The sequence below is a fragment of the Nestor notabilis genome, unplaced genomic scaffold (assembly GCF_000696875.1).
Source record: "Nestor notabilis isolate BGI_N333 unplaced genomic scaffold, ASM69687v1 scaffold25835, whole genome shotgun sequence".
NCBI lineage: Eukaryota > Metazoa > Chordata > Aves > Psittaciformes > Psittacidae > Nestor > Nestor notabilis.
This window is the reverse complement of record NW_009928302.1, coordinates 13,155-28,555: the sequence shown is the minus strand read 5'-3', so window position 1 is coordinate 28,555 and position 15,401 is coordinate 13,155. Positions and strand designations below refer to the sequence as shown.

Sequence of the window (15,401 nt, the reverse complement as noted above, 5' to 3'; positions counted from 1 at the left end):
GATCGGGTGATGCTTGTCCCGGCGGTGTCCTCTGGGCTGAGGGCTCCCGCTTCGAGATCGCCTGCGGATCATGGGCGGGAAGCTGTTGAAAGGTCCATGTGAGGGGGGGAGCGTGGTGACCCCTGCCCCTGGAGAGCCTCCGCAAGCTCGCGTGTTCGCAGCGTAGAGCAGGGCTGGAGGTGTTTCTGCGTGTGTGTAGTGCGCCAGGTTGGCTCCGAGCATCAGGTGTACAAGTCAGAGCGCTGCACTCGAAACACATGCCCCTGTGGTATTTAAATACAGGGTGATTATGGTATGTTCTTCAATAAAATACACCTTTTTCAAAGTTTTTGGGGTAGACATGTAATATTCACATATTTGAATGTCATAGAATCAGCTAGGTTGGAAAAGACAACTTTAAGATCATCAAGTCCAACCATTATCCCAGCATGCCAAGACCACCACTAAACCGTATCACTGGGGGCCTCATCTACATGGTTTTTGAACACTTCAGGGATGGTGATTCCACCACTGCCTTGGACAGCCTGTTCCAATGCCTGAGCACCCTCTCTGTGAAGAAACGTTTCCAAATATCCAATCTAAAACTCCCCTGGTGCTGCTTGAGGCCACTTCCTCTTGTCCTGTCGCTTATTTGGAGAAGAGACCCACCCCCACTTCACTATAACCTCCCTCAGGCAGTTGTAGAAAGTGATAAAAGTCCTCCCCGCACCTTCTCTTCTCCAGACTAAACAACCCCAGCTCCCTCAACCGTTCCACAACCTCATGTCTTGTGCCTGAAGTGTTAACCATGCTTATGATAGTGCACAAAGATTTGTTGATGGCTATTTTAACTGTCACGTATGAAATACAGTATTTGCTCACAAAGTAGGAGTGTGCAAGAGGGTGGTGATGAAACGGGAAGCTGTTGGAAGTGAAAGTCTAATTGCAGGCTTGGAAAGAATGAAGGTTGTTGGTACTTGAAAACTAATCTTTGATTTCTTTAGCAGAATCCCTGCAATATTCCTATTAAATCCTTTGGAGTTTTAATGTTGTTAGTCTTACTGCATGGTTTTAGGGGTTTACCTAAATAGGATGCGTAAAAGAGCTAATTAAAAACAGAGTATTTAAAAGCCAATAAAATGAAAATCCAGTGAAATATAAACACACTTAGTTATTTGTCAATATCAAGATTTACCAAAATAAAATGTATTTATTGTCCTTAAAATCATTGTAGTCATTAGCAAAATATGGTATTTGATACAGACATCTACAATTTCGGGATGTTTCCAGCGCTTTCAAGGACTGTGTACTTTTCTTTAGAATGGTTTTGAGTCTTACTGTGCCAACTTGTGCTAGAAAGTGATGTGCTGTTGACAGATGGCATCCAAACAGTTTTCACAATGGATTGCATGAGAAAATCAAGAGGCACCCTCTAGTGATGGTTATTTTCTTTTATAGAAGCTCATTTTCCAAGAATAAACTGAACAGCGCCACAGTAGTCTTGAGAGGAAAAATAGTTTCCCTGATGTGATGTTTTATTTTCTTAAGAATTTTGTTTTGTTACTTGTTCTTGTTGCTGCTTCTGAAATCTCTGTAATTCTGCTGTTTGTCTGATCAAGTGAAAAGTACTGCATGTGGTATTCTGAATAGACTATCATTGCTTTACTTAATTGTAGTATTATTTATCCATCTGATTTTTTTTAATTACATCTTAGATTTTGGGAGAGACTGCACCTTGAGCTGAAATATTTATGTGTCTGTCCAAAACTAAGTCATTCTGATGAATATTTATCTAGTTCTTGTTCTCTGTTTTGTCACTAATTCTTTACCTGTTCTTACTCCTACTGCATTCCTTGTTAGAAAAGACAAAATGCAAATAGGCTTTTTTATGCTTCATCTCTTAGTGTACTTGCTTATTCCTGTCTCTAGTATTCCTCTTGGTAAGGAATTGGCTATGGGATGCTTGCTTCTCTGTCTCATGCTAGTGATAACCACTTTGTGCCTTTTTTTTTTCTTTTGAAAGTTTCGAAATACAGTGAATGCTTCTTTTTACAAATACAGGTAGTAAATTGTGTAATTTGAAAAGATTAGGATTCTCCCAAATCTTTTGATGATTCTGAGTAGGATTGGTATTAGTAGGATTTATCTTCATGTATTTTTCTATTTCAAATGAGAGTGGACTAATGTCATGCCAGAAACTAGATTGCACTCTGACTTTGGTATAGTAGGTAGCCTTTAAATGTTTAGGTTGTATGTTCAACATACAGTATTTTCTGCTGCTAGTAAAGCTCTTGGAGTAATATTGAATCAGCCATAATGTGATATATGTTGTGTGACATTACCACTCCTAAGCCCTTACCCTTTGCTGTTTTATCTCCTTTTCATTAATTTAATGCCTTATCTAAACCTGAAATCACCTTTTACTTAGACTTTGGCAAACAATGTTCTTTCATATGCGCAGAGAACAAATCAGTGTTTGGCTCAAAGAACTGACAAGTGATATATTCTGTAAGTGGAGATAGATAACTGGAAAAACTTACCACCCTACAATGTCATGTGTAATTTATTATATAGTAAATATATATATTTACTAATGTATATTTATTTTTTTAAAAAAATGTGCCTGCACCACAAAGCGTGTGTATAAAAAGAGCTACAGTTTTCTCCTGATGAAAGGACCAGTGTGTTTTGTGTGGAATGATGAAACTCCTGTAAATAAAAGCTAGTTGTAAGAGTTAAGAAGGAAAAAATAAGATCTGAGGATTCCATGTTTAAGAAGGCATGTAAAGCATTTCTCTTTAAAATGTTAATATTGCATGTATCAATCAAAGTTAAAATTTCAGTAAGATCCTGAGAACTTCCAGGTGAGACTGAAGAGGTCTGTGCAGATGGGAAGGCAGTTATGTAGGTAGAATCAGTTTTGTTAATGGAGAAATGAATTAGGCCTTTCGAAAAGAAAAACACTTAAGTGATGACTTTCTAAGGTACTAGGTGTATAAAACTGTTTTCAGCTAAAACCAGACTTTTATAAAGAGGATAACCTTGAGTCTTGTACAGTGGAAGTGCAATCCAAGAGAGGGAGATGGGTACCTTATCAAAATACCATGTATGATGACCATAATTGTGTTTAATACATAAAACTGCTGGAAGCATTGCCATTTGCTTGCACATACCATCTATTTATATTGTACATTTAACATGTTTTTCGTTTGAGTTCATATGAGAGGATGGGTTGTAGGTATCCACTTCTTTGTGTTTCTGACTCCAAGATCATAGCTGTCTGTAAATAACTGGATAATTGTTTTTATAGAAAAGACTAATACTTACTGAGTCTGCCTGAAGAAATCATAGTCTAAGAGGATTTGGATATGTGGAGGATAAGGGGGAAGAATGCCATCAGTCCTTCAAAGGAAAAGGAGGTCCTGATAAGTTTGGTTATCAATGATGTGTTTACATTCAGTTTTATTTATGGAAGAAAGCCTGGGCTTTTTGGGAGCAACAATTCAAAGGGTGCAACAAACAATAATTCTCCTTTTCCATAATCTCATGATTACCCAAGTCTGTGTCCAAACCTGGTATTTACTATCAAAAAGTCTAAATATATGCTGCTAATTTAAAGCTGGGAATTGTGTGTTTCACAGGATCAGCAGAGAATACTTGATCCTGCAGCATGTAGAGTTTTGATGAGTTCTTGGGGTTGGAGCGTGGGTTGTGGGATTTTTTGTTAGTTTGTTTGAAATCAGCAGGGGTACAGCTCCAGTGATGGCCTCCAGACTTAACACTACTGATGACAATCCTTTCAGCTGGAGAGTTCAGCCAAATTTCACTCCATCTACTTACGTAGCCTGTGTTTCGTCAGTTTCTCTGTAAGGATGTTACAGGAAACAGTGCTAAACAACATGCACTGCTTTCACTTCATCCACTTATCCAGTTAGAGAAAGTTGTCTCATTGGTCAGGTAGAAGTTTTTCCCCTTCATAAATCAATGCTGATGACTCCGTTTTTGTCTTGTACTTAACATACTTGTCAGTGGTTCCTGGGATTATTTGCTCCATCACCTTCTTGGGCTCATCAAGATGAGGCTGACCAGCTTATAGTTCCCCATATTCCCCTCGAAGACAGGACTGATGTTTGCGCAGTTTCAGTACTCAGGAACCTCCCTTGTTCATCACCAAAGATAATGGAGAATGGTCTTGATGTGACATTGGCCAGCTCCCTCAGCTCTCATGGGAGCATCCCATTAAGACCCATAGATTTGCATATGCCCAGTTGGTTTAAATGTGGCTTTACTTGATCTTCCTTTATTGAGGGTAACTTTACTGCCTCAGGCTTTGCCACTGGTCTCTTGGGCCTGGTGTTCCTGATGGCAGTAAAAAAAGATTTGGATCTTTCCTGTATCCCTTTCTCACCCCCATGCAGCAGCCAGTAACCATTTTCCCTGCTCTTCCTTTTGGATCTAATACACCTGTAATATCCCACCTTGTTGGCCAAGGTGTATCACATCCATTGATAGATTCAAGTGCAGGTGGGCTCTGTCTTTCCTCAGCCCATCCCTGCGTAGTTGGACAGTGAGGTAGTTTTCCTCCCAGGCCACCTGTCCCTGTTTATCTCTCTTGCGAGTTTCGTTTAATGTGTGAGTTGAGTTAGTTCATCCATGTAGCCTCCTGTGAGTCCTGCTTGACTTCCTGAGTGTGGGGACAGACAACTGTTGATCTTGGAGGAGGCGATCTGTTGATTCCAGAGCAGTGGCACAAGTAGAGTCAAGAGTAGCTTGTGTGTGAAATGGGAAGTTACATTCTGATGCTGTCACTCATACATGGTGCAGAGTAAAATGTGTCTTACTCCCTTGATTGTACTAGATCTATAGCACAAAAACACTGCTGGAGAAACTGATAATTTGTCACTACAAAAAAGCAGGTAGTTTTAAGCTGAAAAAAGAAGTGAGTCTGTAAATTCTTCACCTGTAACTGTATCTTTATCCGTGTCACACGTATATCAAGATTTATGGCAAATCACCTTTCAAAATTAGATCTAGACAGCTCTGACAAACAGTTTATAAAATGCCAGGTAATTCTTTATGCATAGGAAAAAAAAAATGTGTATATATGCTTTACTTCAGGTGGTTCATAGTGTATAATGAAAGATAATCTTTACCATTACAGTTAAAGGCATTTAAAGGATAGTCTTTAAGGTCTGAATTCCAAAAAAGTGCTGCACTCCTTCACATTTTCTCATGTAAGCTCTTTCTGTTGGAACATGGGACTCTATGAGGTATATATGGTTTTATTTTACATAGTTTGAAACTTCTTTCAGAAAATGCCTGTTTTAAACATGTTACCATGTTTCTCTGTTTCAGAATTGCCACCAGTTCCTTCTACATCGAGGGCAGGCTCTGCAGAGTCTTCTGTTAGGGAACGAGTGAGAGAGAAACTAAAAGCAGCAAAGGTGAGAATCCTCCAGAAGTGCTGTTTGGTTGATTTTTAGTCTTATAAATACCACCCACTTAATTTTGCTTGCTTAGGGCTATGTATTTTTTCCTAAAGTGTATATTGAATTGTTTGTAATCATATAAAAGTTATCATTGATTTGTAATTCAAATGATAAAATCGTTAACAAGATGCTTTCATGTTTCTTACGCTATTTTGAAAGTAACAGGTTTACTTATATGTTTACTGTGCAGCTTAATGGGGGGTATTAACATCTAGGAGTGTAAAATCACTTAAGGTGATTATATAGTTAATAGAGTCTGTCCCTAACATAAACTCACATAAGTCTTTGAGTTCCTGGTAGTTACGGTAGCTTTGGTCTTCTGTATTTCTATTATAACTAAACAGGTTTTTTGTTTCCTTAGTCAAAAGCTGAAATTACTTTATTGCAAGAAGATCCCAGTCCTCGACCAAGGCGTTTAAAAAGCATCAAAGAAAGAAAAACGGAAGTCAGATTGGATAAAGTGGTAAGAAGGTGCACTGTATCTTGCTATTCTGATAATAAGAAGGTGAATTTGAACATGAAATAAAGACCACAAATAGTCTCGAAGAGATATTTAATCTATTTTAATGGGATCAAAATTATATTATTGTTTGAACTAGGTAACCAGGAAGGAACCTTTCTGATTATTGTCTTTAATGTTTAATTTTACCATTATTATTGCCTTTAACAATAATAATTCGCTTTCATTATAGTATAGACATAATGTGAAACCTCTGTCATTTACAGGTTTATGTTGCTTAAGATGCCTTGGAGTATTTAAGTTACTGTAACAGAAAGGACCACTGTATTAGAGCTTTGTATAAATTTGCACAGTGAAATTGCTGAAGTCTGGATATTAACTTCATGTCATTGTACTGTAGTGTATTTCCATGTTACTATTTTATATTCTTTTTTTATTTTTTTAGTATAAGCATGTTCTTTATTACAACTCAGGTATTCTTTAGAATTCACAAAGGGATTACTTGCCTATAGAAAATGCATTCCAAAGAATGTGCATGCCCAAGAAATAACAGCATGTAGCAGTAATATTTTTATCTTGATTTCCAAACAGTATGAATTAGCCTGGCTGAATTGCTTGTCTATGGGAGAATTACCTATTCATGTAGGTTGTGGGGAGGTTTTTGGCAATGTTTTCTTATAAAAAGTAATTGTTACAGCTTTCAGCTAAGTAGTATTGCTTTATTATGTTTGTATTAGGAAAATGTGGAAGTGATATGCTTATTCAAAGTTGTTTACTAATTTTATATAAAGTATATCTGAAACCTCCCCTGTGTTGCTTTTGTTTCCTGCACGCACTTTCTTGAAAAGGTAGAGGAGTATCACCCATGGAGTTTTAGAGTAGGCTAGTGATAATTGAGAAAGAACAAAACAAATAATGAAGTCTGTATTAAAGCACCCAAGCAATGGACGCCACCTTTTTTGAATACCAGATAGGTTTTTCCTAATTACACCGGGGCTATATGAGAAGCTGGACTTGGCTCGAGTCCTTTCTCCGATCAGCAGCGTGTGTCAGCAGCACCCGTGGCACCGCTTGTGCTGTCAGCCTCTCTTCTGTAGATGCGAAAATGCTGCATTTCTCCCCCTTGCGGAGATTAGCATGTGGTTGCTTGTGTTTGGGAGTGCAGAAACAATGATCCCCGCAGCGGCGAAAAAAGCTAACATTTATGCAGTGAGCCATTTCTTGATACTGTGCAGTCTGTTTCTTGACCCAAAGGAGAAAGGAGTTAAGTAATAATTAGATGTACCCTTTTAAAATAAACACTACATCAGTATAATTGTTACCACAGGGATTGTGTTTCTTTTTTGCTTTGTTAGTTGTTTTGGTTTGGGTTTGGTTTTTTTTTTCTGTGTAAATGCAATATCTAATCTCTGCATTCAGCTGTTTGTCTTTTTTATGGATCAGTAAATGTGTGCTCTAACTTACATGTATATTTTTATGCAGTCTGGTAATGAGAAATTCAGGGAGATGCAAGAGGATGAATCCCACTTACCATCAAAAATAAAGTTTCGTGATACTGTAAAAAAACTTAAGGAGAAGTCAACAGTAAGTACCAATTCCTTTATTTCAATAACTGATAAGGATTTAATTTAAATTTTATATGGCTTCATGATGCTGTTTTAAGCAGGAGGCAGAATTCAGTCTTAAGCAGTGGAGAAGGATTTCTTTAATTTAAAAATTCACAAACAGTATATGCCAGCAATTGAAGTATAAAAAGGGAACCTTCATAAAAGGTAAGAATGGCTTTGGGTCATTTGATTTAAAAAGAAGAAATCAAGTGAATCCATCTGGACACAATTACTGGAGATTGGAGGGAAAAAAATGTTTCTTCTGTTTAAATCCTTCTTATTGAATGCCACCAATTGGCAGTTAGAGCAATTTACAGATTAGTATATTGATATTTATTAGCCACAAAATGCTGTTATTAATTCTAATATTAGAGGATTTATCCTAACACTAAAGGGACCTGTCTCCTTCAGAGACAAAATACCATTAGAAATTTCTCTTCATACCATTCACCTGAATATCTGCAGTATGGCCAAAATTTAAACTTTGACATTTTTGATCTGCAAATTGTTTATGTTTAAAACAATAGATTGGTTAAAATTAAACCAGGTAACTTTCTGTAATAAAACATTGGAAGAAGTATTTAATAAAACTGTAGTATAGCACTAGAGAATGTTTCATGTATCATTTAAAAATTTCAGTCAGCTTCAGCATTTGTGTGAGTTCTCTTTGAGATAAAATAATAATTATCCTGTGGCAAGTGTTTATACGTGTTGTTGCTATTATTAATTGAAGGATATCTTTACTTGCTCTAAACCTCTTATAAATGTCCTATTAAAGTATCTTTGTCTTTTTTTCTTAGTACCAGAATGATCTTCCTTCTGCTGAAGAAGCATATAATTTCTTTACCTTCAATTTTGATGCTGAACCACAGAATGTGAAAGCTGAAGCCAGGAAAAGGAATGAATTAAATGAAGAAGAGGAGGTGGAAGAAGAATGTGTAGAAACCCAAGAGGGTGAACAAGAGGAGGATGAAACGGTGTGAGTTACAGAATAAATACTCATATTTTTATTTAGACTTCTTGAGTTAATTTTAGTAATCTAATACAAAGTGGCAACTTTTGTTTCCTTAAAATTTCTGAAGGTACACTTTCTAAAGCTCTCCATTTTAAGAAATAGACAAGCTAATAGAGATGTTTGCACTTAAACTATAGGATGAAGATGCACGCCTAGTTAAAGATGATTTTTTCATTATCGGGCAGACAGCTGAAGATTTTCTAGTAATGGAACCTGCTGATTGCGAAAACTACTCTGAGCAGCTGAAAAAGGAGAAAGAATTTCTCTTCATTCCCAGCATGCTAGCAGGTATGAAGATTGTGCTTATCCATTTTGCTCTTGGATTTTACATATCATAGCACCTTTTGATCTGCTGAACAATCTTGTATCAGTCTGTCTCTGGCAGTAGAGAGAGATTTAATTGCAATTCTCTGACACTGGTCATCCAGTCAAGTCTGAAAAGGTATGTCAAAATGGATTGACTAGGGACATGCACACCTCAGCGGGTCACCAGCTGGTACACTAGCAAGTGAACTTGGCACCTATCAGTTGATCTGGAGTAATTACCTTAGTGCTCTCTATTGTAATGGATGGCCTGTCATTCACTGGGGTTTAGCTGTTACATTATTTAACATGCAGCAGGTTAGTGGGTACACTCATTTAGGCACAAAGGGTGGCTCTGTACATTATAACTATTCCCTCGGCCACATCTGCAGGTTTTTTCCATGTATCAAGTTTGTCAAGAGTCATGTAAGTAACATACAGATTTTTGTGATTCATGGGGCCCTTTTCCCAAAGTCTGATTTTGTAAATTGGAAATAGTTAACACTGATCATGTCTCTGACCTTTTCACCCTATTCCCATAGGACTGTAAAGTCCTAAAAAATTATTTTAGAGTCTCATTTGATATTTAACATTTGAACTAGAAGAAACAGAAATTAGTCTCTTGGTGGTTTGTACCAGAATGGAATCATCACAGCTTGCAATGTGATGCTGAAATATTTACTGGGTGCCTTGTTCTTTTGTGTCTTGTAAGTTAATTCTGACTGCTTCCAGTGTGGTCTGCTGTGTTCTGATTTAGGGGATGGCTTTTATTGTAACCCGCAGTGTAATCCCTCCCTCTTTTGAGATTGCTTCTTGAAAAATACTGCGCCCATCCATACACACCAGTGCAATAATCCTGCAGCCAAGCTTTAAAGAATTCCACCTGCTGTTCTTGGGCTAACATGACTTTTCATGCATGTTCTGTAGTTTGTGTGATACTAGCTTAAGCAAACTCTTAATAGTAGTTGAGATTGGTCTTGGTTAAAGTTTCACTTTGTATGGGAAAGGCTTAGAAATATTTGTCTAGTCAGTTGTTGCTGCTATAAGGTTTTTACACTGTTATGCAAACAACCATTAAAAATAAACTTCACTATGTCATTTGAAATTTTCATTTGTGAGGAAGTGTTTAATTATCTGCTTAGAAGACTAGTGACAGTTTTCTGATAGATGTAAATTGAGACTCTGCCCTGATGAAGAAAAGGACTTGTTTTGGTTATATACTTACTTCTTTTTTCCTAGTTAGGAAAATATTTCTGACAGCGTGCTTAATATGCAGTGCCATTCGTTTTCAGAATGGCATAGCCTCTTAGAGAATTAATAAAGTAGAACTACAGTTATATTTTACATGCTTTTCTTTTTAATTTCTCATCAGTGCCTGCTTCTGAGAAGATGCCTAGAGACATGCAGCCTAGGTACCTTGAGGATGAAGGTCTTTATGTAGGTGAAAGGCCCTTTGTATCACAGTCTAATCAAAATATTTTAGAAAACAGAATACTCAGACAGGAGCAAGTAAGTCACATCTACCTTTTTAGTTGTCTTTAAAACTCTATTTATCAGTGGTTTATTTTGTTGTAGTTAAATAGGTCACGGTAATATGGGGCTTTCAGCTTTATAATATTTAGCAGTATGAAGACATCACGAATTTTTGTTTTTAGACATTTTGGATTTTTGTAGGAGTGTGTTTTCAGTGTATCCCAATAGCCAGAGCATCAGACTGGTGTCTTCCTGGCTCTGCTCGTAGCCTGCTGGGGAACAAGTCACTTCACTTGTCTGTGCCAGCCTTTACTTGCCACTACAATAGGGGTGATTATAATTTAGTTTTTTTATAAAATGCTGTAAGGGTTAGTGGTATGTAGAAAGACTTACGCAAGAGATGGGCACTGTTGTACTATTTACTAACAAAAGGAAGCAATATGGAATGGCTGGGTTTTGTGTCTACTAATGGTATGTATAAAAGAATAGACTTGTAGGGTTTTCTGATCAGACTGTAAAGGTAATTAAATATTAATATGGAGAGATTTTAGAATACCTTTAGATTTTTAAGAATGGCTTATGGAAACATGAGGGAAGATGGCTTGGATATATTTTATCCTGCCATATTATCCTCCTATACACAGTCAGGTTTGTGTAGATTTAAGCTACCCTGCAGGAGCTGTCCTTTCTATTTTACTATGATTTTATGAATTCTTCATGGGCTAGCAGAGGTACTTTTGCAAATCAGATTGGGAATATTTGGATCTAGAATTTATAACTGGATGGTTTCAACCCTGTTAGTTTTCTGGTTTGCTTCATTGTGTCACCACGGAAGTGTTTGGTTTTAGCATCAGCTTAAACTAGGTATGGGATTAAGAGGGGAGGTCCAGCAACTTTCAGCAGCTGCACTGGTTTAGTCAGTTCTTGAATTCAGGTCATGAGAGCAGAGGGGTGAACTAGGACAATGTTTAACATGTGACCCAATGGATAGCAGTTGGTGTGCAAGATGCTTACCTTATCTGCTTTCATAGATGCTGTTAAATTAGTTCAGGTTGTGGAGTAGAAGAGTTGAGACATGCTTAGATATAAAGAAATCCTTTACAGTGCGGGTGGTGAGACACTGGAACAGGTTGCCCGAAGAAGTGGTGAATGCTCCATCCCTGGCGGTGTTCAAGGCCAGGTTGGACGGAGTCTTGGGTGACATGGTTTAGTGCGAAGTGTCCCTGCCCATGGCAGGGGGGTTGGAACTAAATGATCTTAAGGTCCTTTCCAGCCCACACCATTCTATGATTCGAGCTGCCATTTAGCTATTGTGTAAAACATGAACATTAAATTTTTGTTATTTAAAAAAACAACATTTAAATAGTTGATGCAAGTGGTGATTTTTTTATTTTTTCCTTTTTTTTTGCTTTCAAATCTGTAACACTGTTGAAGGAGAAAAATCAGTATATTTGAAGTTTGAGCAAGCTCTTGGTCTTCTGATTTCAAAACTTACCTATAATATATTCGAAGATTTCATTTTGGCGTCTTAGAAGGGTTTTGGTTAATTCAGTCACAAACAATTTATAGTCACCTTTTATTCTGTAATTGTTTTTCATAAGAATTATAATTTTGCGAGTTATGCCTACATAAAGTAAGTAACAATATAAAATCATGTTTTTATTTGTAGGTTTTTGTGGTTTGGTGATGATGGTAAAATCTTAGCATTGCCTAATCCAATTAAACAGTCTTCTACAAGGCCTCCAATATTCTCATTGGAAGAGGGCATTGCACCAGAACTTGAAACAGTGTATGTAAAGGTAGGCATATTTTGTGTGGAAACCCAGTATCCCAGTTCTTCTGCACCAGCAACCCTGATGAACTATAGGATTTTGTGCCGAGAACCGTGAATACTGACTGCTTTTTGGGGTTCCACAACTGGGCTTTAAGTGTTACCTACTTCTTCAGGTATATTTCCCCTGTATTTTTCTGTTAAAATAATGCATGCAAAAGGATGAAGAGTTTAGCGGGTTAAACAGTAAAGTGACTGTCTATGACAAACTCCTTCAAGTCTATGAGTCACTAAGGTCTCTGTGAGGCATCCTTGGATATTCTCATGCCAAAGTAGGGTAGTTCCTATAGTAGTTTATCTAGAAAGCTTCTGTTGGTAGGAGCTGGTAGACATATCATGACAGAGGTGCTCTGCAGCTTAAGAACATTATTTTACAGTGATGAAGCTCCTCCAAAATAAGTCTTCATGTGCAGTTTGTGCATGTAGAAAGCAAATAATTTTGAGTTCTATTGCATCAATTCAGATCTTGTTTTGCTTTGCATTTTTTGTTTTTCCTTCAATCACAACATGCTTATCCTGGCAAACAGCAGATGCAGTGTGCAGTCAGTACAAATCAAAATAAGTTTCAATTAAAACCATTCACCAGGCTTTCAGCAAGCTTTAATTGTTCTGCTTGTTAGCACTCTATTACCCCCTTGGAAAAACTGACTTTTTTAGACTTTAAATTAGATTACTGTTTTGGGACACACAAGTGTTTCTGTCTGCTCTTGTTGATACAGATTTAATGTTGCCCTTTAATTGATGCTGCTTACAAAATAGAGGATGCATCCTGTATTTTGTAAGCATTACAAAGTCTCAGGATGCATCCATATCACAGATCTATGCAGGGTATTTCTGCATGCAGGAAGAGGTTGCTGCTTAGATCTTAGTAAAGATAGGCCAAGAGAGCTTATGTTTCAACCAGAACACAAGAAAACCATGTTTGACTGAATAGTGACATGTAAATACCCAAATCACTGTTGCAAGTAAATGATTAAGCTTGTAAGTAAGTAAGGTTAAGCCTGGGGGCCCCTTTATGGGCAGAAATATAGTTAAAGAGTAAGAATTTCAAAGCTGTCACTTTTATGACAGATTATGTCATATTAAACATTTTGATGAGAAACTGAATGTGGAAGGATCTGGTAGACTTAGGTGTGTTTTGTGGACATTTATACCAGCCCTATAAAAGAGCTGTGCAACAGCTGAATTCCCCTTTCAATAGCCCTTTTCTCAGTTCTTATGAAGGGGCTGCAGTGAACACTACAGAGCTAACAACTTCATCTTTTACAGTAGCAGAATATCTCTGATGAATCTCTTCTGAAAAATTCTACGAGCAGCAGCAGACAGACAGGAAGCACTGCTAATTCTTTTCTCATTTCACTAACCTGAGTTCACTAACTGGGCTGTTTATCGTAGACCTAAGTTATAAGAGGAAATAAAGTGATAGTAAGCAAACAGATAAAAAGAGAATTAGCAGGCTTTTCTTTTCCCAGCTCAGTGTCATTGTCTTAATTGTTCAGCAAAACCTATAGTACAGGTCGGTGACTTCTTATTTCAGCCTCATATGGGTTATCACAGTTCTGCTGTGTAGAACACCCATGGTGGTTTTATGCCACCCAGTTGTCACTAAAGCAAAGAGGTTACCACAGAAGCGTTTACAGTTGAAGACGCAGTAGTTACATGCAGGAAGTGCTAAATGGGTCATTTTCTGTCATAGAATCTCTTTGTAAAATTGTTCTGTTGGGGCTTGTAAATCCAATTTTTCTTTTTTAATTTCAGGCAGTAAAAATGACAGCTGCCAATCAGTATCTTCTTGGACCTGGAGATTTGCAGGGCCCGTTTCAATTGGATATTGATATTTCTGGACTGATATTCACCCATCATCCCTGTTTTAGCCGTGAGCATGTGTTGGCAGCTAAATTGGCTCAGTTATATGATCAGTATTTAGCAAGAAAACAGAAGAATCTTACCAAACTTCTCACAGATAAGGTATTTCTGTTCCATTGTCATAACTGATTAAGATAATGATGTGACAGTTTAAGCTAGAAGCTGGATTTTTTTCTTTGGAGTGATGAAATCTTATGTAATGAACGGTGTTCTGCCAGAAGGTAAAAACCAAAGTATTTCGCCTAGGTTGCTGTGTGTTTGGTGCAGAACTGCATTTTTTTAAGGTTATGAATTTCTTTGATCTTCTAGTTAAAATGAGCTCCATGCAGGTTCTGAGGTAAAGGGAATATAATTGTTAGAATACAATAACATGTAGTATTCCTTAGAGTATCCAGAATTATTTTCCTATCTCCCTTTATAAAACATGCTCTCTGTGCCCCAGATGGCATTAGCAGCTTTCCATGTACTCACTCTTTCTTTCACCATTTCTTGCAATGTCTTTTATACCAGTGAGTTTCATTTTGTAGTTGCCCTTACATGTTTTCAGCTGTGTGCTTCCAGCTCTCCAGTTACATTATCTCTCCAGTTTGGTAGATCTGTTTCAAAAATCTTTGCTCCTTAATTTCCTGCTGCTCTTCCTATTTTCTCTCTTCTCCTAGCCAGTCCTCTACATTCTCATTCTCCAGTCTTCACAGCCATGTGTATTTTTGCATTCTCCTAAACTAGGTGTCCGTTGTCCATGTAATCATCTGATGCCTATCTTCAAACCTTAGTTGAAGGGCTGGCCTCGTGTCTCCACAGTATGGCTTCAAAAGTCCATTTGAACTGTACCGTTGTTCTCAGTTCTGTCTCATCCTTACACCTTCTCTTCTTCCAGTTGTTACATGTAATACGTTACGCTTAAGTGCTTTGTTGCAAGGTACCCAGCTTCTTTAATGCAATCATCAAATCCCAATCCACTCATTTTTGTTGTTTATTGATTTTTCTAGGGTTACCTCTAGTGGCTTTTCCTTGTCCTCAGAAAATCTGTTATAAAAGTGGATTTTTATGGTTTGGGGGTTTTTTTGTTTTTTGTTTTTTTGTTTTTTTTTAACCCGTTAGATTCTTGAGCTTTCAGAATAATCCCTGGATAGTCTTTTCCCATTGTTTAGATCTGTCACAGTGATGAAGTCAGTATCTCCCTCCTACATCCAGGGATCCTAATTATAATTTGATCTTGAAGAATCAGCACCTCACAGACATGGCAAAACCCTGTGAATATAGAATCAAGACAAGTTTTCTCTTACGTAATAACTAGCTCTTTCATGTCAAGATGCATTACTCTGAATGCCTCATAAATGTCAAACTATCTGTTAATTGTGTGTTTAAGCTGCATGTT

The 15,401-nt window shown here is 37.4% G+C and overlaps 1 protein-coding gene across 1 annotated transcript in view; it reads left to right on the top strand.

Moving 5' to 3' along the window:
* Positions 1-70: 70 nt before the first annotated feature.
* Positions 71-15,401, top strand: part of LOC104405682 (coiled-coil and C2 domain-containing protein 2A-like) — a 27,405-nt gene continuing 12,074 nt past the window's right edge. The window contains exons 1-12 of the mRNA XM_010014450.1: positions 71-98; positions 851-952; positions 5,335-5,423; positions 5,830-5,931; positions 7,411-7,512; positions 8,336-8,512; positions 8,688-8,838; positions 10,226-10,362; positions 10,655-10,656; positions 11,996-12,125; positions 13,916-14,125; positions 15,393-15,401. The exon at positions 15,393-15,401 is cut by the window's right edge and continues 125 nt beyond it. Coding sequence (XP_010012752.1) covers positions 71-98; positions 851-952; positions 5,335-5,423; positions 5,830-5,931; positions 7,411-7,512; positions 8,336-8,512; positions 8,688-8,838; positions 10,226-10,362; positions 10,655-10,656; positions 11,996-12,125; positions 13,916-14,125; positions 15,393-15,401 — 1,239 coding nt within the window. The remainder of the gene's footprint in view (positions 99-850; positions 953-5,334; positions 5,424-5,829; positions 5,932-7,410; positions 7,513-8,335; positions 8,513-8,687; positions 8,839-10,225; positions 10,363-10,654; positions 10,657-11,995; positions 12,126-13,915; positions 14,126-15,392) is intronic.